The sequence below is a fragment of the Pieris napi genome, chromosome 1 (assembly GCF_905475465.1).
Source record: "Pieris napi chromosome 1, ilPieNapi1.2, whole genome shotgun sequence".
Classification (NCBI taxonomy): Eukaryota; Metazoa; Arthropoda; class Insecta; order Lepidoptera; family Pieridae; genus Pieris; species Pieris napi.
The window spans coordinates 13,266,021-13,290,154 of NC_062234.1; the positions used below are offsets into that span (position 1 = coordinate 13,266,021).

General features: G+C 33.9%; 1 protein-coding gene across 2 annotated transcripts; it reads left to right on the top strand.

Moving 5' to 3' along the window:
* Positions 1-1,649: 1,649 nt before the first annotated feature.
* LOC125053190 (tyrosine-protein kinase receptor torso-like) lies at positions 1,650-22,390 on the top strand. Of its 2 annotated transcripts, XM_047654442.1 has the most exons (16): positions 1,650-2,140; positions 8,613-8,643; positions 8,726-8,868; positions 11,129-11,390; positions 11,469-11,545; positions 12,002-12,137; positions 12,988-13,139; positions 14,606-14,720; positions 15,276-15,412; positions 17,450-17,642; positions 18,384-18,549; positions 19,534-19,941; positions 20,471-20,608; positions 21,069-21,251; positions 21,679-21,773; positions 21,825-22,390. In XM_047654442.1, the coding sequence occupies exons 1-15, from the start codon at positions 1,985-1,987 to the stop codon at positions 21,749-21,751; spliced, it is 2,370 nt and encodes a 789-aa protein (XP_047510398.1). In that variant the 5' UTR covers positions 1,650-1,984; the 3' UTR covers positions 21,752-21,773; positions 21,825-22,390. The 2 variants fall into 2 exon arrangements, with proteins under 2 accessions (XP_047510398.1, XP_047510389.1); XM_047654433.1 differs by lacking the exon at positions 21,825-22,390 and having other exon boundaries at positions 21,679-21,814.
* Positions 22,391-24,134: the final 1,744 nt, after the last annotated feature.

A 24,134-nucleotide genomic window follows, 5' to 3' on the forward strand; every position in this document is an offset into this window, starting at 1 on the left:
TTAAACGGTTTTATTTAGCTCACCCCGTTTGTTTTATTCTTGGGTCAAATTTAGTAATTCAAATTTAACCCTCTTCCTGTCAACCGATTAATCTGAAATTTTGTATACACTTTGGATTTTGGTGACAATACAATAAACTAAATAAATAAAATAAAAATAAATAAATATTATATAATATATAAATATATATTATAGATATATATATATATATATATATATCATTATATTAAAAACTGTATCTATTTTATTAATTAAATATATATTATATTTATATTATAGAATTGATTTATTTATATAAACTAACGGGCAAGGAACCTTGCAATAATGAAGCACTAAATGAATTAAACGGAATGCGAAATAAAAACTAAAAACTAGAAAATAAAAATAGGTAAAAAAACTTTTTAAGTTAAACGGTTTTATGTTAAACATACATTGCAATGTTTAAGATAAATGTACTAAAAACCAAAAAATAATAAAATAGATACAGTCCTGGGAATTATAAATATATGCATAGACTAGATTAAAATAAAACCGTAGGGCACGTCAATTGTCTACAATCGTTGATTAAAATGTTTGTTTTGTAATGTTACACTATAATTAGGCAGTTGTTCAACCGACAACGATGGACGTGTGATAAGTAGGGCTAGAATGTGGAAACAAGCTAGCAAGCTCGATTATAAGCGAGTTTTAGGGTTTCATAGTGGTGAGCGGGTAGTACTTTTATCATATGTTTTGTCGATTAAAGACAAACTACGAGCAGTGAAACGATTCCTCGCCAGCCAGCAGTGTGAATGTCCAATGATAAACTAGTTGAAACATCTCTTTTATTTACATGGAGTGTATAACTATTGGAATTTCCATGAGCAAGAAAATAGTAAGTAATTTCCTGACAATCTGCGGGCCAACTGCCTATTTTAACGACGAATTAAACGATTCTTCTATCGCACATTAAGTCGATAATTTGTAGACAATTGACGTGCCCCACGGTTTTATTTTAGTCTAGTCTATGCATATGTTTATAATTCCCACGACTGTATCTATTTTATTATTTTTTGGTTTTTAGTACATTTATCTTAAACATTGCAATGTATGTTTAACATAAAACCGTTTAACTTAAAAAGTTTTTTTACCTATGTATTTTTATTTTGCTTCAAAATCACTGCGTTCGATATATCATGAAATGATTTTTATTTTGCGTAATCATTTCCTATATTGCGAATTCTAAGAAGCTTGTTCCGGAATTACCGGTCATATGTTTGTTATGCAATCGACTAGACTCTAATTTGGGGCCAAAAGAAAGTTACAATTACCTACTAAATATCGACAATGAGGCTTGGCTTGACACTTTTAATTAAATAAATCATAACCCATAATGTTATTCTAAATTTAAAATTAAATTATTTCAAGATAACTATAGATAAGATTTTGTAAACGTTTTCGTTCTATTTTTTTAATTATAACATAATTAGTGACAGACATTTGTATAATAACTACAGACTATTTTTTGCGAATATATGGTTGCACATTGAAATTTCTGAATATGATTAAAGATCGCTTATCAAGGCTAATAAAATAATACTAGCAGGTAGAATATTCCTCCCGTAAGCTCATAAGCTGCGCTCCAGTTACAATACGAGGTTCACTTCAATCATACCGTGCGCGAATACCGCGAATAAGTCACGCAACACGTGCGGTCTATAATCTATATGAATTTCGAAAATAAAAAAATATTATTTTGACATTTGACATCTGTGCACCATAAAAGATAAAAAAAAATTTTGCGATTTTATGGGAATAAGTTTGTAATACAAGTGACGATTTCATAATATTACATTGGTCAAATAAGATGACGAAAATTTTTATTTGCACCGAATATTGTTTTTATTAAGCCGATGTTATTAAAGTACGTGTGATAATGCGTAAGCTAAGTTATCGATAAGAAATACTATTGTTGTAAAATATTTCCGCCAAAGTCATTGATAAAATGCATTTAAAGATAAATGAATGGTTGTTAATTATTAAAACTTTTGCCTTTTTGCCGGGATTATTTGCGGATACTTCATTTACCAGTTTACCATTAACGGAAGAACAGCTTAAGGGGTTAGCTAATGACGTATGTCATGATATTTTCTACGAACCGGTGAGTATGATTTTATTCTACTAAAATATTATGTATTTTATTTTAGAAACATAGATTTAATTGTATTATATAATCTTCTATCTAAAAAAAATTTTACAGTGATAAAATCGTTGATTCAATAAATGAACCAAATATTTATTTTATTTTAAAATGTAATTATCGGGTACTTACAATTGTATGTACTTAAAAGTACCTACAATTGTATTTGGTTTATTGTACAAAATGCTGCTTATTGCTCTTGTCCACGGGTTACATACAATTTATAGCAAAAGTAATCGTAAATTTGAGAATTAGTTGGCTGATCCTAAAATCTCGTATTTGTGCAATGCGCACCAGATTCTCGCCAAACATCTACAGATTTTATACAAATACGGAATAAAATCGAAGTGGTTAAGCGTTTGTGTACCAATATTTAACCACCTTCAAAAAAGGAGGTAATCAGTTTCATCTCTATATATGTGTTATTGTTGAAATTACATTTGAGTTTTTTAGGCTTTATTTTAATTTTGTATTTTTTTATACAACAGGGGCAAAACGGGAAGAGACCTGATGTTAAGTGATACCGCCGCCCATAGACACTTACATTGCCAGAAGGCTCGCAAGTACGTTTCAATTTTAAGAGATCCACGAATTTCCGGAGGGGGACATAAGGGGGAATATAGGACCTATGTTGAATTTGAAGTCAGTTTGATTTATCTAAATTAGTTTTTAAATCTGTTTGCGCAATTCTTATAAGTAAGACCTTCGCTAGGAAATCATGTCTTGGACATTAGTTACCTTTAAAGGAATGCTATCAATAAAAAAGATTCAATATTGATGTCCATTTGTCCATATCTTAAAATTAAAGCTATTTCGGAAAGGAATATATATTCAAGGTAACAACTGCAGAAAGGTTAAATTTTTCGTGCAAACAAATAATAGACAAATTAAAATTAGGTTTCAAGGTAAATTAAATTTCATGCTTGATGCATCGATTCGAATAGCGATCGTAACGTCTAGGGTTCGATTTACAGGCGGAATGCTAACTATAATAAATTTGCTGGGGTCCGCCTATAGCGGGTGTGAGGAACCGGACGAATAGTACAATTAATCCTATATAATTTTATTTCACATATATATGGAAAAATTAATTTTGCCAACAATTCATTATAATGTGTTTTGATTTGGGAACTTTTTAAGTAAAATAATACCTGTATCAGGGTTCCTTGCACTTCCATAACAAACTTAATAGTAAATTCCATAAAAAAAAATATATATAATTTAATTACATTTTTTTCAAAATTATTTTTGTTTTTTCAACTGTTATCAACACGCCTGAGTGAGTGAGTGGATGGATGCTAGTGAATGAGTGTTTGGGTGCATGTGAGTGAGTGAGGGAGTGAGAGAATGAAATGCTATTAGGTCACAGAAGCATCTCCAACACTGAGTAAGGTGGGTTCATAAGCCAGTCCGTTAATCGTATTTTTTGATTGTAGACAGAGCGGTAAGATATTAAGCAACCTATTTAATCTATTATAGATATAGCCTGAATATTGCGTCTGGCAAAGTCAGCCCTTACTTTTTGACCGAAAACAACATCCCTATATCTTTTTAAAAACAGCCTACTATCATACGGGAGCGCGGTCATACAGCTTTCTAACGAAAAGTCATTGGCTGAGGTGATAATGCTCTTCCGATATCAGAAATGTCTACCCTATTTTATGTTACTACAAAATCAAAACGTAACCACCTCAAGCGACATTTTAAATCAAAGGAGGTTTTCGGTGTTCAATATAAGCTAAATATGACGTGCTTATTATATTCAATATGGTAGCAGTGTATGGAATAAAAGCGGCGACCTTTATGGCTTTGTCAGCTATCTGAGGCAAGATATCGTAATCCATAATGGACTAACATTCACTCTATCACCATAGATTGGGAATATTTCCCTTATAACGATAAAAATTAAACATTGCGTTTTGGATAGTAAGAAATAGGTGAAAATTATAGGAATATTTTAGCGTTACATTTCTTTAATATTTAGAATAACTAGATAAACGTTTTATAAATCTTGAGATCCAGGCAGAAAACTTTACCGCATTATAGCAATCATTTAATTTTATTTTTATGGATATATATATTATTAATGGAAAAGAAGGCAAACTCCCATGGACACTCACATTGCCAGAAGGTTCGCAAGTGGAAGGACTCTTTTCTGGAAGGCCCCTAAGTCGAATTGGTTCGGAAATACTTCAGTGGGCACATAGTTGTAGTGCGCGGCAAAAATTGCCTCAAGAAACGCTCAGTTGTGGAATATGAAATAGTCTAAGATATTATATATTATTATAAAATAATTTTGTCAATTTTAGTTTAAAAAATAGCTAGTGGCGCTATAACCGTCTGGACTTTTATGGATCTGTTAGTAAAACGTTTCGTTACAACTCAGTGACTCTTTATAACTAAAAGTTACCATTACGTGGTGTAAAGTACTGGAAAGTCGAAAATAATATTAACATAAACGCGTAATTCAATCCCCGCCCCGCATCGTAACGTTTTATGGTGGCTGTACACACTCGGCGAGAGCCTCTCGCCGAGAGTCTCGACCGAGAGGACCGAGAGAAGAGCGCAGCCTGTACACACTCGTTACGTTATTTGTATTTAAAACACCGTTAATAATGGACGTGGAAACCGCTGCTGCTGTTTGTCTTTGTGCAATAAGTTATTATAATTTTCTTCACGTTTACCATAAAAAAAAATTACGAAGCCATGGCGAAGAAGAAGATGGTGGATGGTTACTATGCACCGCAACAGAAATAGGTAATTAGGTTCATAAAGTTACGTCCACGGTACGTAGCCATGAGTGAATCTCGCTTTTTCTTTAGTTCCTCAATTGGGATATCCATCGGCCGGCTTATTCGCATCCAAGCATCATGTAGAGATTGTTTATTTTTGTGTCCTACATCCTTCGGATTCCATAACAACGATTCCCTTTGGTAACACTCCAAAAACTCTAATTCGCGTTCGTTAGACCACATTGTGCGATACGTCCTGTCACAACCACAGTCATCGAGCAAGTGATTGAACGAGGGTGTACAGGTCGCTCTCGTTTTACTCGCGAGACCCTTTGACTCGTGCGCAAAAAACCGACAGGCGACCGAGAGAGGCGAGACCGACTGCGAGGAAGCGAGGCGAGACGAGAGCTCTACTGTACACTCTCGCCCTCGGCCTGTCTCGGGGTGTCTCGCCGAGTGTGTACAGCTACCATTACAAGATCACCCCCCTAGGTCGTATGTTCGAAGGTACGACCGAGAACCGCACGCTGAAAAAAATAGAAGAATCAATAAATATCTTAATTATAATAAACCAATTATATTCATAACACTACACTACTATAAACAAAATACTATATAATATGCAGATAGAATGTAATAAGGGCGTAAACAATGCGATAAACAATGTTCATTCAAGGAAATACAAGTTGCATTTTCTTTTGCGGTTTCCCGTATAGGTATTTGTGCCGCGTCCACAATACCAGGTAAAAAGCTGTTAAAAAGCTTTAAACTCGCTATGAATTAGTATTAAAAGCTGCGGTTTGCAGGGCGCGGTACATTTGTGTTTTTACTATAATAGAAAATTCCACGACTTCACCCTACAATGCAGATTTTAATCGTGTCAAAAAAATAAAGACTATTTTCAATATAAATATATTTTTCGCTTCCAAATATCCAAAATACTGTTTAAAGAATTATCTAGTTACGTAAACCATGAGTTCACAATTCACAACAACGATAAATGACGCTAGGTATCTTTAAACAAACAGTAGACTTAATTATTTTAATTGTATCAGATATGGGACAGTATGCAATACAGGGTTAAAGTTCGGTTACCTCACAGATGCCAGTTATATAAGCTAACATACAGTATCTTCACACTTTTTATTTTTATTAATAAAGATACTTGATTCTTAACGTTAAATTTTGCTAGGCCAACAAAAGACTTCTATGAATAATAGCGGCTTACCTTGAGATAAAAAAGTTCTTTGACTTTCTGAATGCCGACAAAATGGTGTACCAAACGTACGTTGTCAGGTAACCGATTCGAAATTGTAGGGAGACCTTAGAAACACACGGGCCAATCTGAGATAGCCCAACATATAACACATAAGACATAATCCAATATTATCTGGGGTTCTAGACAAAAGTGGTGTCGGCGCAAGAAAGCAGTGAACGGCTCCAAATTATTTACCAAATAAAATGTTTTTTTTTCATTAGAGGTTTCAAATTTATTGCGAAGCCAAGTATAGATTCTTTTATTAAGTCTGTTTTGTGGAGGCCCCGTGGCAGTATCCCCTGTTGCCCTCTCCTAATTTTTTTTTTATGTAATAGGAGGCAAACGGGCAGAAGGCTCACCTGATGTTAAGTGATACCGTCGCCCATGGACACTCACACTGCCAGAAGGCTCGCAAGCGCGTTGCCGGCCTTTCAAGAATTGGTACGCTTAAGGACTTGGTCCGAATTGGTCGAACTGATATGTCAGGTATCCCAATATTAAATAGGATTACTATCACAAGACAATTTTCATGAAAATCAATTGGTACCGCGACTCACTTGTCTCGGATTTGCATTGTTGCAAGCAATCGAATATTTTTTATATAATTTAAACAATGTACACAATCCAGACAATAAAACAAAAATTGTTCTTATGTAAGTAAAAAATTATGTTTTGTACAAAATAACCCGTTGAGGCGTGACCACTAAACACTTGACACGGTTTTTTGTTCGAATGCCCGATACTTGGGTTATTCAACTCCTCATAACTTAACAAAGACCTCTGTTTATCTCAATTAAATTTTTTGCCACTTACCGATTATAATTAAAGTTTAATCGCACGTATTTATTGATCATCAATTTGTGCGACTGTTTTGTTGTTGAAGATTTGATCATAGGTTTTAAATTAATATACTATCTTATCATCTATTTACGAAATTATTTTTGTATTTTCTTAACACTAATATTAAATACGAGCCTACTCCTCCCTCAAAGGCCGGCAACGCACCCACTAAAATGGGTGTCTATGGGCTGCGTGGACTACCCTTTTTGGTCGTCCCGCAAGCTCGTTTGCCCCCCTATTATATAAAAAAAAAAAAAAAAAAAATCGAGAGAACTAGCGTTTGCGTCAGGGGGAGGAGCGGTCACACAGTCAAAGTTAATATGGTTCTACTGGACACATAGCAAAAAGGGAAATAAAAATTTGTTGTGGGCAACATTTAAATGATTTTGATACGTTTAATTTTTATTTATGTCTTTAGCATTAATGATCATGAAGTTTATTCGTTAGATACTACTTAAAAATAAAACCATACATCCCTCTGATTTACTCAGGACCTTTATCCTGGGCAACTCTTCCTCTGGGCTTCTTCTTCCGCTCTTGAATAAGGCAATAAAATCTCTTTAGATACGTTCTAGTTAGTATTTTTTTTTAAATACACGCTTAATTGAGACAAGTCTTGTATAAGAAAGAACCACGAAACTCCTTAATTATTATAAAGCATAGGAATCAATTAATACTTATTTGGCACATGTCTACATATACCTATACATTACACTGATTTAAAGAAATGAAATACTATAGGTGATGAGTTATTTCGGTGTGTTGATTTGTTGATAAACAGGTGATGTGGAGGTGACTCAATCACGGATTGAGCACGCGCTATTAACATCAACCGTTAAAGTTTGTTTATTTCGCTTAAAAGTCCTATGGAGCGTGGGAAACGTTTCTGATGTAATTTTTTTCAGTAATATGTCGAAGACGATGTCTCAGTGGCTTAGTTCAGTCCGGTCGGTCTTGGGTGAAACGATGTTACATCTGAATAAATAGTATAACGGAAAATAATCATTTAAAAAAAACGAATGTGAAAACGTTCTGATGAACAAAATAAATATTGGTTGTTTGTAAAGTAGGTTTACGATCGAGATGTTTACGTGATAACGTCTTATTGGTGATATAAGTTTTTGGGAAGTAAGGAATTAATGAAGATAACAATTTTTTCAAATTTTAAATTACATCTATCGTTTTATTCACACTTTTGATGATAAATTTCGGGTGTAAAATGACAAGTTTACTTATTCGACTATGATATACATTTTTCTTCATACATTCACGGAATGACTGGCAGCGCTCGAGATGAGACGGGAGATCGGTCCGTCTCTCTCTCGTTATACCTGCGATCGCGCTCGTGAGGTTTTGGTGTGACACAAGTTTCTGAACATGTCACCCGACTAAAACGATTTTAAAGACGTTATCACGTCAAAAGAGATACTAGTGGAGTACTACTAGTGGTGTACATATTTTTTCAAGTGTGGAGGGCAAAGGATGTTTTTAAGTTGAAATGTAAAACGGGTTACATTCATTATTTATATAAAAGTTGGGTACAGAATATGTAATTTGACAAGATCAATAATTCATATTAACCTCACCAAATGTTTATTTTCAGAAAGCAGCGGCATGTACGAATAAATTTTTTGGTATGTTTCAAATTTTTTACACGATTTCTTTTCTATATTCAATCTTTCTGGCGCTGTGAAACTAATATGTGAATTTCTTAAGGAACACGCTACGAAACAAAAACAGAACCTCCCTCTGTGCAAGTAAAATGCAGAGCAGAACAAAAACTCACCTTCGCAGTGCCACAGTCCAAAGATTGGCAGCTCGTGGTTTTAATACCTGAAGAAGTTGACATGATGGAGTATGTAAGTACCTATAGAACTACGAAAAGTTTACAGCGGTTAGAAACATAGTATTCAGATTTTCGAAATGAAATTAATTCAAAAGTTACCATTTTTCAAAATACAGAACATACACCAAAGCAGCTATCAAATGTGATAACTATTTTATAATATAATTTTTTTCATCACCACAGCAGTAAGTTAGGTGACGGTTGTTGGAGAGATGTTCAAATAAACGAATCACTTTGTTTGAAGCTTAGTGGCAACTACTAAGGTTCAGAACAAGATCTTATAACTAACATAAACTTAGGGGTAGGGCTTGCGTCGTTGTACCAAAAAACCAATGAGGTAATTTATTACAACCAAAATATTGTAGAATTTTTTGGATGCAAGTGGATAATCGTTAAAATTTGCTATGAATCGCTTTTTATTCTATATTACTAAGGTTATGATACATAACTCGGGGGTCATATTACCTTTATGTCATTTCTCTAGTACAGCAGCCCAGGTTGGAATTCTGAGTCCCAACATATGAATTGTTTATACGCAATAGACTCCTGTGGGCGATAGATCGAACCGCAAGAGTCTTTGTTGCCAACAATTCGAACGCGTGTTTTCCTCGGTTTTTTTCAATTAAAAAAAACAGTGGCGTTCCTCATATTTAGGCCTAGGCCTCAGATTTCTATATCTGTTTCATGATCATAATTTGTCAATCTAATAGGAAAGTAGGTATCTAAGGATCAACCTCCTGTGCCTGACACACGTTGTCGACTATTTATATCTAAGGCAAGCTGGTTTCCTCACGATGTTTTTCTTCGTCGAACGAATGTTACGAAAGGAAGTTCATTGGTGCACAGCCGGGGATCGAACCTACGGCTTCAGGGATGAGAGTCGCACACTGAAGCCACTAGGCCAACACTCCTCCAAACCTCCAATTAAATACATAGCTTTATCCTGAGTGCAAAAGGGGACGGCGAAACCAAAATAGATTCATTGACTGCGTAGTGCGTCTTGAACAACTGTCAAAACAACCGAATCAATCAAACAACAGGAAATACACATTTGTTTACTACTTTATAGGTCTACATCGTCTACAGTCTACACGTGTGGTCATCATAAGTCCATATGGTTATTATTGCGTCGTTTTGATTGCAATTTATTTTTAATTTTGTATTACTGAAGTTTTTGTTTCGTTTTTGTGTTTACTGGTACGAATTAAATATTATATTGTGTTGGATAGTCTATTTATCTAAGGCTATATGCTACGACCGATTTGACGTCGTTAAATCCGCGAGGCTATGTAGCATACCAAGCTACGCTTCAGCCTTGCGATTCTGTAACTCACTTTTCGAACTCTCACAGCGGTTTTCGCCGCGGCGGTCGCGCTCAAATCAGTCGTGATGCAGTCATTTTACGATTTGGCATACTGATAAACAATAAACTACAAGCTCCGTGCGCTTATCAAGACGTAATGTGAAATTTCTTAACAGAATACCATGAGATTCCAAAAATGAAAATAGTGCGAGGTGAACTCAAGGGTTAACAGAATCGCACGGCATTTGACATAAATTCATAGACTTATTACAATAAGATCTTTAAGATAAAAGTTGTAGAGGTTTAATATTGTCTGTGGTTTACACGTATACTACACATTGAAGTAAAACTTATGTAAATAGACTGTATAGATAAGCGAGAAACTACTGTATTAAATTCGCGTTTATATCAGTTGAAGAAGTTCACAAAAGCAGTTATAATAAAGAATTGAGGTTATGGGCTAGTAAATAAAACAAAGGTACTTTTAAACTTCACATAGTTGTTAAATTTGCCACATATATTAATTTTATCTTGATGATATCTTGTCCAGAGTAAACATTTCTATTCCGAAAAAGCTGCAACGATTTACAAAGCCTCCTTTTAGAATTAAGTGTGCAAAATCGAATCTGGGTCAGAATGCTCCATTAAATAGACCTTTAAGGAGTTATAATTCATAACGCTGAAATTGATGGTGGTATTGGACCGCAGGAGGGGGGGGTCCGTAAATTCCCCCAAATAGATATTTGTTCAAACTCCTCCACAATTCTCAAAAAGTTAGCGGCTTACCTGATTAGTATCATTTATCAGAGATATTCAATTAATTTTGGAATGTTTTTATTTTATCTTGATTTAATTATTATTTAGTGTTTAAGCTTCATAATAATTAGAATGTTGTATGCGCCTATAATTGGGGTTGCACTTGGCTTGTGTTTGTGTTACATGCATGTTGAATAAATAAATCCCTTTTTAGTTTATATTCAATGCGATGGAACCTGCAAGAGAAATTGGGTCTATTTATACACCGCCTGGGGCTTTTACACTTTGGTCGGCACTGCTAAATGATACCGGGAGTCCCTCTATTTGGAAGAAGAGTCCCATATTAGAAGCCTGGAATGACACAGTTGCTGACGTTGAGGAAAGGAATTACGTTGTTAATTATACATTTTTATTTGACAAATTTGATAATGCTACGGCGGATCTTGACGTGAAATTAACATGGAATGCGACGGATCGTGAGTATTTGTACCTCGAATTATACTTTCTTTCCATTTATCTTGTCGGAACCACTAAATTAATTTAAATTTTTTTAGCAAGTGATTCCTGCTTCGAGGTTTACAATCGTTGCAACAGTAAGACACTTGGGAACGTATTGCATAGAAGTATAGGGGTGAGTGTAGTGATAATAATATACAGGGTGGCCAAAAAGTCGTGGATAAAACGCAAATAGGGGATATATGTGGTCATCAGCTGCAAAAAATTGTTCTACGGGAGGCCTCTAAGCTCAACCCCTGCAGAGTTAGAATTTATTTTGCGTTCTTATTTATTTATTTATTATTATAAGTAGAAAATTGACTTTTTTACTTATTCTTATTAAAATCCGAAAAAATCTACATCCCCTGTATCTTTTTCAAGTCAAATGGTTTTGTCCTCGTCGTTCTTATAGCTCGTAAATATATGACAGTAACTCCCGTCCGAAGTTTCCACAGCGTGGGCAAGATTTTGTGCGACCTCTTAAGTTATAATCGTTATATTAGTAAATTTACATAAAACCATAATGTGTCATATCCAATCCTTAGAAATCACACGATCTATTGGTTAAAAAATATATTGTTTATTATTCTAGCCAGACAAGAATAAATCTATAATAGCAACCGTGCCGCTAGATGACAAATGCACTATACTAGTGAAGGGGAAATATGGAACTACGAAATTTCAATATCAAACTCCGTCTTGTTATGACCTACCTGGATGCAAGTATTGTGAGTATCTGAGACTATTTGATACATTATTGACTGACTTGTAATCGTGCTTTGTTTCACGTTTCTCACTTCATAATTAAGGTCAATAAAAAAAAAAACTCAGTTTTGTATCGCGCAACTCGGACATACAACGACCACTATTTAAGCATGGACTTGTTGGAGCTATCGTGGATTATGCTTAAAAGAAGTATTAAGAGTATCCATTGCACTAAATAACTTTCACACTATACAGACAAATCATGTATTACTTAGTTAAATGTATTTAGTCATTTTTATTGGTGTTTTCCTTTCGTAAACGTTTGAACCCTTTTTCTATATATTATGTATTCCATTTTTGGTAATATCTTTAGTATAATTGTTATATATAATTTATGTAGCCTGTAGGATTTCTATTTTACGCCGATACAGAATTGAAAGTTCTTCATTGTGCATTTAACAATACAAACATTGTTTTGGCATATATATAATATTCCTTATATTACAGTATTAATATCGCCATTAAAATAAGGGTTGTGGTAGAAGAGTGAAAAGTTATATATATATTTTTTATCGGCAATAAAAAAATTGGATCGAGCCACCACTTTATATAAAAAGAAATTCTATTCTTAGACCTCATGAATGTACACAAAAAGCCGTATCGGATGAGTTTTGTTACAATTATTATTTATGTATAAATTACTTATACTTTGTTCTCTTTTGCCTAATCACATAATTATACTTCTGTACTTTATGTAATATTTTTGAGTCGTTTCTACTTTAACATATATATTGCTATACACAATTACTACGAAAGCAGTAATTGTGTATAGCAATATATATGTATTTATGTAATGTATTTTCTCCGCCACAGTGCCTGAAAAACCGGAAAATGTAAAATTAACGGCTAAAGAAAATGGTGATTCCTGGCTTGTTAGTGTCAAATGGAGGCAACCGAAGCACCCTCCCTCTTACTACAATGTTACACTTAGAGCAGACAAAGTATTCACTATAAAGGCGTCCAATGTAAGTATTATTTTGTAATACTTATCAACATTTTCAAAGGAAAATTATTAGAATAAAAACCGGTAGCATAGTTGATATATAATTCATCACACATTTGATTTTTCTAGAAATTATTGAGATTATTGAAAAAAACAGTACATATGTACAAACAATATACACAGTACATATGTACTATGTACATTGATACGTGTTAAGATAGGTATAATGCGACCTGTGAACTCTCGTATGTTGGATTTGACATAAGGATATAGTAGTTCACGGTAAGTTTCGGCTCTGAATCTTACCTTTGCAGACAGTTAGTCTGTGAGAATATATTTGGGTTTTTCATGCAATAAATTTATATTAAAAACAGCGGACATAGATTGTTATCTATAGTATTTAGTAAAATGACACACACACCCCATCAGACACAGAAGACTGCCTTAAAAGTAATCAAATGGAATGTATTTTTTAAAGAAATTGTTGATGCTCAAATCCCAATAATATTTAGTGTTGAAAATACCAATTGCACCAATGCATCGTAGTGCTTGTGTGTGAAAATAGCCGAGGGATTTGTCAATAGATCCATTAATTCTGGGAATTCAGTTTCAATGTTGCAATGCATTATAACACACTTTAATAAATCACATCCTATGATGCATATCTATACAGGGTTATTGTAAATTCGCATAATTCCCTTTAAGGGGTGATAGGGACATATGCATTATGCAAAAATGAACCATTTTTGAGTTATTCAACTTTAATAATTCATTAAAAAAAATATCTTAGTTTTCTTTTGATTTATAAAAACTATTCAACACTATTTTTTATATTTATTTAAATTACAATTATCAGTCCACGGTTATAAACGTGAGATGAAAAACGATATTATTTCAATATTTGTTAAGATTTGTTTCCAATACAATGCCTTTAAAATACAATAACGTTAAGGAACTTGGCCTGCGGATTATTTAAAAAAATAACCGTTTACTTAGCTCTCCAACAATACATAACAACTAGGAACTTATTTTAAAGAAACTGAAGAAAATAATGTTTACTTAGCTCTCCAACAATACATAACAACTAGGAACTTATTTCAAAGAAACTGAAGAAAATAATGATTACGAAGGAAGCAGGCGGAAATTCGTATACGAAATAAACTTTAGGTCGTTATTTTAAAGAATCCATAAAATTAATTGAAAATTGTACCAAACTGTAAAGAAAAGAAAAAAAAATTAGAACCAACCATATGAGGTAAAAAATATCACAAATAAACGGTTGCATAGGGGTAAGAGGTTGTGCATCCAAAGATTAGGCCATTTGACACCTGCTAACTCAAATACATCTCTAAGTATATATTAGTGTATATTTATTTATGAGTGTGTATATGAGATTATAGTAAGAAGATATATTAACATTTACAAAAAAAATACATACATAATACATACATAAAAATAAATACATACATAATAATTTTAAACTTTCAGTTGTCATCTGAAGCAAAGTTTACGAATGTAACCGGCAGAGGATATTATAACGTAACTGTAGATGCGATTAACGATATTGGTCACGCTGTTACCTTCCAGAGAAGTATATTTCCGCGTGAGTATGATTTACATTATTTTATAACACTTTTTAAACTATTTCAAAAAGTAAAACTCAGCCAGCCTTGACTATATGTTAAAAATCATAAATATAAAATAAATAAAAAAATAATATATGTTACTTATTATTGTAGTGATCTACCTACTTTTGATAAATTATGACGTACGAAAATATACGATTTGCGAACACACATAATGCTTGAATATCAACCCGCACAGACGCTATAAATAATTAAAACAATGTAATGAGTCCGATTATTTTTTTATCAAAATTAAGATAAACCTATAAACGCTATTTCTATCTGTCCAACAATGTTAATTAAAAGCAGTTTACGTTTTCCAATTTGATAAATTATGTACAGTTGTCACGAATGTTCATTAGTAAACAACTGTTGTAGAAAGGAGCAAATGCCGTAATGAATTTTTAATAAATGTGTACACTGAAAATCGTTTAATTAACATTTCGGTTTAAATTGTAACGAACATATGAACTTATACTTTAGCTACCGTAGGAGAATATAGGCAATAGATTTTTAGAATTATATTGTTTCAGTGGTTGAAGAGTCGGCGTCAGTGAGTTTGTTGATTGGTGCTTGGGCTGAAGTTATCGTGATATCAACAATAATTGCAACGTTTTTTGTATGGTGGAAGCGACAGCGCGACATTAAGAAAAGGAACATGTATTTTCCGGTAAATAATAAAGCCTGTTTATTCCAATCTTTACAAATGTTGAAAAAAGTTTAGCTTTGTTATATGTTTTCTTGTTTCGATATCCTAACTTCTTTCAGTACCATTGATCGGAGCCCTTTCACAGGTAACAGGTTCTCCAGCTGTTTCCAAATATCTCTTTCATATCTATCCATCTCATCATATATTATCCATGGCTTTCTTTTTCCATTCGCTTCTAGTTACGTTAATATATTTCATAATTATTTTAATAAAAAAAATTTTTTTATGGTCTATTTTATTGTAAGTTAATTTTGTATATAATACTGCTTTTTTAAAATGAAATCCAATTACAGTCTATTACTCATTATGGTAGGGGAGCCCAAGAGGGGATTTCGGGATTTACTAAAGCGCGGCAGATTAATATATAGGTGGATACCTTGTACCCGGTTAAGTACCTCCACAAAATATGAGGCCCATATATAAAGCCGCACGTGAAGGAGACAGGATCAGTTTAGTAAAAAAAAATTGACCATCAGAAATTCCCGAGCGCGTCAGATTAAGGTAGGGTGAGTTAATTACATCCTAAAAAGTGTATATTCCACTAATCTGACAATTTGAGAGTGACGGAAAAAAAGGGGAGGGCAACAAAGTTGTAAAAAAAAACGTCATCTCGACATTCTCGAGCGTAGCTAATATTTTTTTTATTTTGAAGGAAATAATTCAAGAATAATGAAAAATATATAATCTGACGATTTCCGCAAGCCGAAATAACAAAAATTCGTCGATAAAGTTAAATGCGTGCAGCTGCGTGATGCCTACATTTCCTTAAACCGATCGGAATCTACTAAACGGTGTTCTAAATATTTCCCTCAAAATTACATTTCCTGTGAATTTGAACCGATTCGGACCGATAGATTTTGAGAAATTTTGAAAAATCTTAAAAAAATAAGAAATATTTTTTTTTAAAGTGGTTTCTTTATCGATCAACTTCAAAAACTAATCCGCCTTTGAGCTTGAAAAACCACGTCGATCGCCACCAAGCTGGTCAAAAGCGGTTGATTCGTTCGAGAGATATCGTACACGAAAGAAACCCGAAAAAGTGTTTTTTCGGGATTACTCCGAAATTTGTGGTTCGATCAATTAAAATTGCTTGATCCATTCAAAAGTTATTGCGGTTTGCAAATTCCAAAAATAGTGTTCTATGAAACTTCTATCAGACTTTCGAGCTGGGAGAGCTCAAATGCATAGAAATGTTATTTCTTTGAACTCAGCGAGCTCAAAATATCAATTTTAAGCGCCCAGGAATGGAATTAGCGGGAAGTTGCAGGGATGGCCCTTTAGGTGAACCGTTTTTCTAATTTTTTTTTGTCAGATCAGGCGAATCCCTCTAGATAATCGTCAGATTATGAGACAGTACGTTTAGAACATAAAGATGAACCACATATATCTTAATCTGACGCGCTTGAGTATTTCAAAATTGCGATTTTTTTTTGCAAATTAAGAAAATGGCTGTGGGTTTGCGTCCCATCGAAATCGTCAGATTAGTGAATGAGAGATTTTTTTTGGTGCACTAAACACTCCCTTAGAAAATTTGACGCGCTCGATAAATTTTTTTTTTTAAATTTTCAACCCTTAAATACAACCACCCGCATCATGCAAACGATCAGATTAACATACGTACATTATTAAAAATACGTAGGGCATAGATGCTATCAATATCTGACGCGCTCGAGGATGTCCATGCAACAGTTTTTTTTTACATATTTAACTATCTATAGCCGCTTCCCCCACCGATGAAAAGGAATTTATCATATAACATTTTTTTCTTCTTTTTATCTAAGCTTTGCATCCCAATAGGTCTCTACGACGCTCGAGTAAATCCCCATTTAGCATCGTGGGCTCCCCTACCATTAGGATAAATACAAATTCCAATTTTGATATTGTTTTGTCATATTTTTTTGTAAACTATATGAGTTTAATTTGCGTAAATAAATGACAGTTAGACATATGTAATCGAATGATAATGGTATTTTTAGTAATTCAGCAATTTGATAACAGGGCGTTAGGGAAAAAGTATTAAAAGACGGCGAGTTGGAGATCTGTTGCGTAGAATCCGGTTCGGAGGAGCAGTGGGAAGTGAAGCCTGAACGTTTGCTCCTTCATGAGGTTATTGGCGAAGGCGCTTTCGGAGTTGTGAGAAGAGCAACCCTGTCTCCTGACGATAAGATTGTCGCTGTGAAAATGCTGAAAGGTAGGTAGCACATAGTGTACAACCCAAGGCTGTACATTTTGCTCACTCAGGCTTTCTTAGTTTTATAAGCGTGACGATTTCCTAAATCGTCGTATATACGCCCCGAGAGTACAGCCAGACGTAGGCACTCTTTTTGACTGTTACACAGCAATTGACATTTCATTATTTCGCTTATATTCTATTGTTGTAGGCGAGTGGTTAAATAGAGTAATATAAGTATAAAATCCTCTATTCCTCTATATTATAGCACCCCGTTGACAGGACGTCCACATAGTATAATATTTTTATTATTTTAAAAGTATCTAGGCGGTTTTATTGCAGCTTTTATCGTCTTTTTACGGTTTTGAGATGGAAACATAACAGTGTTATTAATATCTTTGGTTACTTGTCACGATGGTTTTGGAAATTGCGCTTATTTTTACTAAATTTAATATCTTTTTATTAAAGATCTTTTACGTTAGATGATTTTTTTGTTAGTAAATAGATTAATGTATGACGAATATATAACAATGTGTTACTAATAGAACATTTTTAACTTTGTTGACTGTTCTTATAATATCAAAAGCGTTCATCGTTGGTGTATTAGATTTAAACTCCCTAAAGTTTGTATCACGGAGTAAATAAATAAGCATGGTGGGAAAATATGTATTCAAAAACAACCATACTAAAAAGATTTCTGCGAGTCTGATAATATATTAGAAAAGACAAGCTGAGTTTTTATCAAGATTTTACCTTGAACAGATTTTCCCTCAGTAGAAGAGATCAGGTCGTTCAGGGCTGAGATGGAATTGATGAAGAGTGTCGGGAGTCATCCGCACGTTGTAAGCCTAGTGGGCTGCTTCAGGGGACGGAAACCCTTCATCATTGCGGAGTACTGCAGCAGGGGAGATTTGCTTACTTTTCTTCGGTACGTATATACCTGGTGACTAGAATATTAGACTTAATTGGTTTTCGGCCAACAGCATGTAAAAAGATCCTAATATAACATTTTTTGATTATGTAAGGAATAAGAACAAACGTTTATTTTCTTGTTTATTTACATAATGTAAAAGATTTCGCGGTATGTAAATTAATCGATAAAAGTCTGTTAAAACCTACAAAATAAAATAAATCAATGGCGCTACAACCTTTTTAGGTCTGGGCCTCAGATTTCTGGATCTGTTTTATGATTGTTTTTATCTAAAAGGTGATCAGCCTTCTGTGCTTGACGCACGCCGTCGACTTTTTGGGTCCGGTTTCCTCACCGTTCGAGCGAATGTTAAATGCGCAAGTAGAAAGAAACTCCATTGGTGCACAGCCGGGGATCGAACCTACGACCTCAGGGATGAGAGTCGCACGCTGAAGCCGCTAGACTAACACTGCTCTATTAAAACCTAAACTAAATCAAATTTAATTTCCCACGGACAAGCAAAAAAGCTGGGGCGGCAGCAAAGCAGACGGAAAATAATAATAAACGGCTCAAATATAACAGTCTTTCCTCCAACTTCGATTTTGTTTCCTTTGGAGTAGAGACTCTGGAGACGTGGGGTTCAAGTGTACAGACGCTAATTATAAGTTAAAGTTGGCGCCTGGTAGATAGTACCGGTAACCCCAGAGCTGATGCTTTCCTAGCTCAACGAATAGGTATCGCAATACAGCGAGGAAATGCTGCCAGCGTTAAACGAAAGCGAATGCCACAGGGACCAAACTTTTTAATTATCTTCATTATTACTATGGAGGTTAAGAAAATTGTAGATACTTTAAATTAATCTAGATTATTTTCTTTAAAAATAAATTGAGACGCAATTTTTTTTATAATAATTCAACAATATAGTTTATTTAAAGCTATCTGGTCATAATTATATTTTCCCTGTTTTGTTTTTTCTCGTCATTTTTTGACGCACTTTTCCAGATGCTCCTGGGACCTAATGGTAACACGACGCAATGCAAACTACAATAACAATGAAGAACAAGATTATCGAGACATCAAAACCAAGGATTCCCAGCTCGTAATTAACAGACTTTACGACCTACAGGGAATTTGCGACACGGAACTAACAGTTTTAGACCTCCTTTCCTTCTGTAGACAAATCGCTATGGGCATGGAGTTTCTGGCCTCGAATCGAGTAGTTCATAGGGATCTGGCAGCGAGAAACATTCTGGTAACTGCGGATAGGACCCTGAAAATAGCAGATTTCGGACTTTCTAGAGACGTGTACCAAGAGAACCAGTATAAACAGAAGGGTAACGGGAAGATGCCAGTTAAATGGATGGCCTTAGAGTCACTAACGCATAGGATTTATACAACGCTTAGTGATGTGTAAGTTTCTTTTCTATACTTATATATATTTTTTTAAAGATTTCATAATCAAACTCAAACTCAAACTCAAAATATCTTTATTCAAGTGGGTAACCAAGTACACTTTTGAATTGTCAAGTTAAATTAATCGTAAATTTACATTTACTACCAGTTCCCAAGTCAAGGGCGTAGAGCGGGTAAGAAGAACTTTCCGCCACTCTTTTTAATCGCCAAGTAATGTCATACAAATTGTTTGGACTGGAGCAAATCAATCCCAAGGATTAGGATCATTTAAGTAGTCCTCAAATTTATAAAAAGCTTTGTTGATTAATTTTCGTTTAACGAGGGCTTTGAATTTATTCAGTTATAATTCTCTAATTTCGCTTGGGAGTTTGTTGTAAAAACGAATACAATTTCCATATAAGGAGTGGTTTATCTTTTGGAGCCTGGTTGGTCGTACACTCAGATTAGTTCTATTTCGCGTATTAACTTGATATATTCACTTGATAAATAAGTTTTTTATCTTTTCCTTCAATATTTTTATTACCAGTTGGTCATTCGGTGTGGTAATGTGGGAGATTGTGACCGTGGGCGGTGCCCCATATCCGTCAGTGGGTGCTGCTCGACTACCTCGGTTGCTTCGAGCCGGGTACCGCATGCCCAAACCTTCTAATTGTTCGGCTCAACTGTAAGTGCCTCTTTCATTTACATGGGTATTTTATTTATTTATTAGTAATCTAACAGCTAACATACATATTATGAAACAAAACACTTAGACAATATACAAAGCCAAAACAGATTACATAGATAAATAATATCTTATATGAAACAGAAAACATACGTAGATTAATAGACAAAAAGAAAAAAAAAGAAAAGAAAACTGAAATGTAACATTAAACAAACGACAATTAATACTTAATATTTCAAAGAAAAAAATTGTTACTGCTAAACAAAGTCAAAGTATTCCCCCCTTTTTAAATATTTCCTAACATCCTCTTTGATGAGTTGGAAAATATCAACATCTTTATAATTAGTCATAGTTTAAACAGCTTCATTAATTTGAACCCGATTTATACATCTTATAAGACCAATGAGAAATGAATTTATATATATTTAGTCGATTCCGTGTTGAAATTCATCTTTTACAGCTATGAGGTAATGCTATCCTGTTGGAATGAGCGACCCCGATCCCGCCCTACATTCACGGAGCTGCATCGCGCATTGGATGGTTTATTATGCGCCAGCGCACACCACTACCTCGATTTACAACTTCCGCCGGAACCGGCGTACCCGCGACCTACGACACAAAGATACGTACGAATGATTATGCGGTAAGTTCTGTTTTAGCCTTCTTTTTAAATAAGAAAAATCCCACAAACCCGAGTATGAGCTGACCGGACACACGTCTTATCAACATCAAACATATTAATATACAAATTTTCTTTTTTTCCTTCCCTAACCTTCTCCTGACAATGATTAATAACAAAAAATGAATTAGCAAAATTGTTCCATCCCTTCACGCGTGAAGCGATGACCAATTGAAATTGAGATTCATTTTTATATATGTACATATATAAAAATGAATCTCACATAAAAACTATATATAAAAGAACAATGACGATGAAAGAAGCGTATTATGTGAAGATTTTGCAACTTTCAGAAAACACATTTTTATGTATATTATGAAGAACAACGAAACTCACGTGTTCTAACCAAATTTAATTACGAACTTTCAAATACAAATTATAAATTTTTCAGAGGCAAGTGGCCGTGGACGAACCGCTACCATCGTTCTCTCACAACCAAGTACGCTCCCGCTGCAAATAATTAACTAACGACTTCTAATACTATTATAGTTTTTGACAAATTGACACGAATGCCGTTGCCTATAGCTCTGTTATATGTTCATATATGCGGCAAAAATTAAGAAAATTGGTTCTAAAGACACTTTAACCCTCATGAATAAAAGGAAAGATTTTGCTTTACAGCATTTACTTTTACATAGAAATTTAAAATTGTCTATTAATATTTCGTCTGTACACCGATTGATCCGACCAAATACGGATGTACAGAACGTTACTTGGGTATAACCAAGCCCTCTGCATATCACATTATAGTCGTATAACTTAATTCATACGAAACGTTTAACACTGTTTGGACTCAGGCGTACGTTTTTTTTTAATTATATATATATATTTAAATAAACGTATCGGAGCAATATCGCTTGTGTCAGCTGCCATTGTCATTATAATTTAATAATATCAAAGTCAAATTAGTTCGTAGTAGATTTTCCAATACAATAAAGACTATGTAATTAGTACAGACTATCAAATACTCGTTAATTTGTAGACCTAATCAAATTGGCAAATTAAATATACAATATAACGGTTTGGTTGGACTAATTTGACTTAGATATTGTCAGCTGCCATTGCTCCGACATATAACTTAGCATTTGATTGTACATAGGTAGTATTAATTAAAATGTTCCTATGATCTCGGTATATCAATAAGGTTGTATTTTTATACTGTGTAGTTTTAAGAATTGACTATTACAAACAAACTAATAGCACTATTTTTATTACTTACTTACGTATTGACTTATTTGATAAAATATAGTTTAAGTTATTCTGTAACATAGGTTATATACATAAGTGATTCGTGTAATTATTGATTAAAATAGTTGTGATGTATTTTAATTATTGTAATTATTTTTTCAATAAACAATATAATTTTCTCCAGCCTTCACTTATATCCTTGTACTTACCCAAAAAATTAATATTTCAAATGGCTTGATGCTTATTTAGGAAAACCCCGATTTTTTTTATTAAAAATATAATGGTAATTTACTACATCAACTAAAGTAGATTGAATTCACGGTTTTATTCTTACTTTTCTTGGTTATAAAATAATGCAGATGATAAACTAAAATGTAAATACATACATGTTTCATAAAATATGATATTACTGATCTGACCATATGCACTAAATAATATATATATAATAGAAATAAAACAGCACTATTACAATTATCGTTTAATATATTACTATACATTGATATTCCTTAAATCTACATATAAAAATATTAAATATCATTCCATAGAACAAAGGTTCTTCCAGCTTTCTTTATCACCCTTCTAATGCTTTAAACATATTTACACTAATACAAATTCTTAAGCAACAAATTCAAATGTGTTTTACAACAGAGCTTTATGACTTCAACAAGACTGCTTCATTAATACTTTGATTTGCCGCGAATGAGTTTTAGTGTTGCAATGCACAAAAATGAAATGTGTCAGTCTTGCTTTAACGGTCATGTTATCGTTTGCGATGTTATTTTTATATTTCCTTAATGGTGCAACGATAAACGAACACAATACTATTACACTATGGTCAACTAGAACGGTCAATTGTCAATACGGAATGTCAGCATAAAAAACTTTTTATTCTCACTTTAATTTACTTTTTACAACACATTTCATTTCAAACATTATTTTATCATGGGACGTCGAGGCAAAGGCGACGCCCCTATCACCTTGCTGTCCGTCGTTCCACAATCGAGCGTTTCTTAAGGCACTTACGCCTCTTATGCGGCACAACCTCTATGTGGAACCGGCAGTTCGTCGATGTATTACCGCACCAATCTGAATTAGGCTCCATCAAAACATACTAATTCTTAAAAGGCTGGCAACGCACTCACGAGCTTTCCGGCACTGTAAGTGTCCATGGGCGGCGGTATTATTCAACATCAGATGAGGCTCCGGCCCGTTTGTTATATAAAAGTGAATTTGTAAATCATAGATAAATATAATTGAAACGATTAAGTATTGACATTGGACAGTTCCGGCTGAATCTTATAGTGTGTTGAGGTCGAACAGATGGCGCCATAAGAAAATTCGTTGCACAAATGTAAGTTTCAGATAGGATCAATCAGAGAACCGATGCGATGTTATGCTAGATAGAACTATAGATAAACACTAAATTGTTAAACATAATAATATCACACATATAGCGAGAAGCAACATACAATTTACAAAAAAAAGTGTTTTTACAATCTCTTTAATGAGTTTGCTACTAAAAAGTAGTATCAATAATAAATTTTTAGCGATGGCAAGAAAAAGAAATGTGTTCTAGACACGAAATTTCTTTGCGACAGGTGTGGCCCACTAACGCCAAACAAATTCATTTAGCTTTAGTTTAGGTGAAGCGTGTCGTAA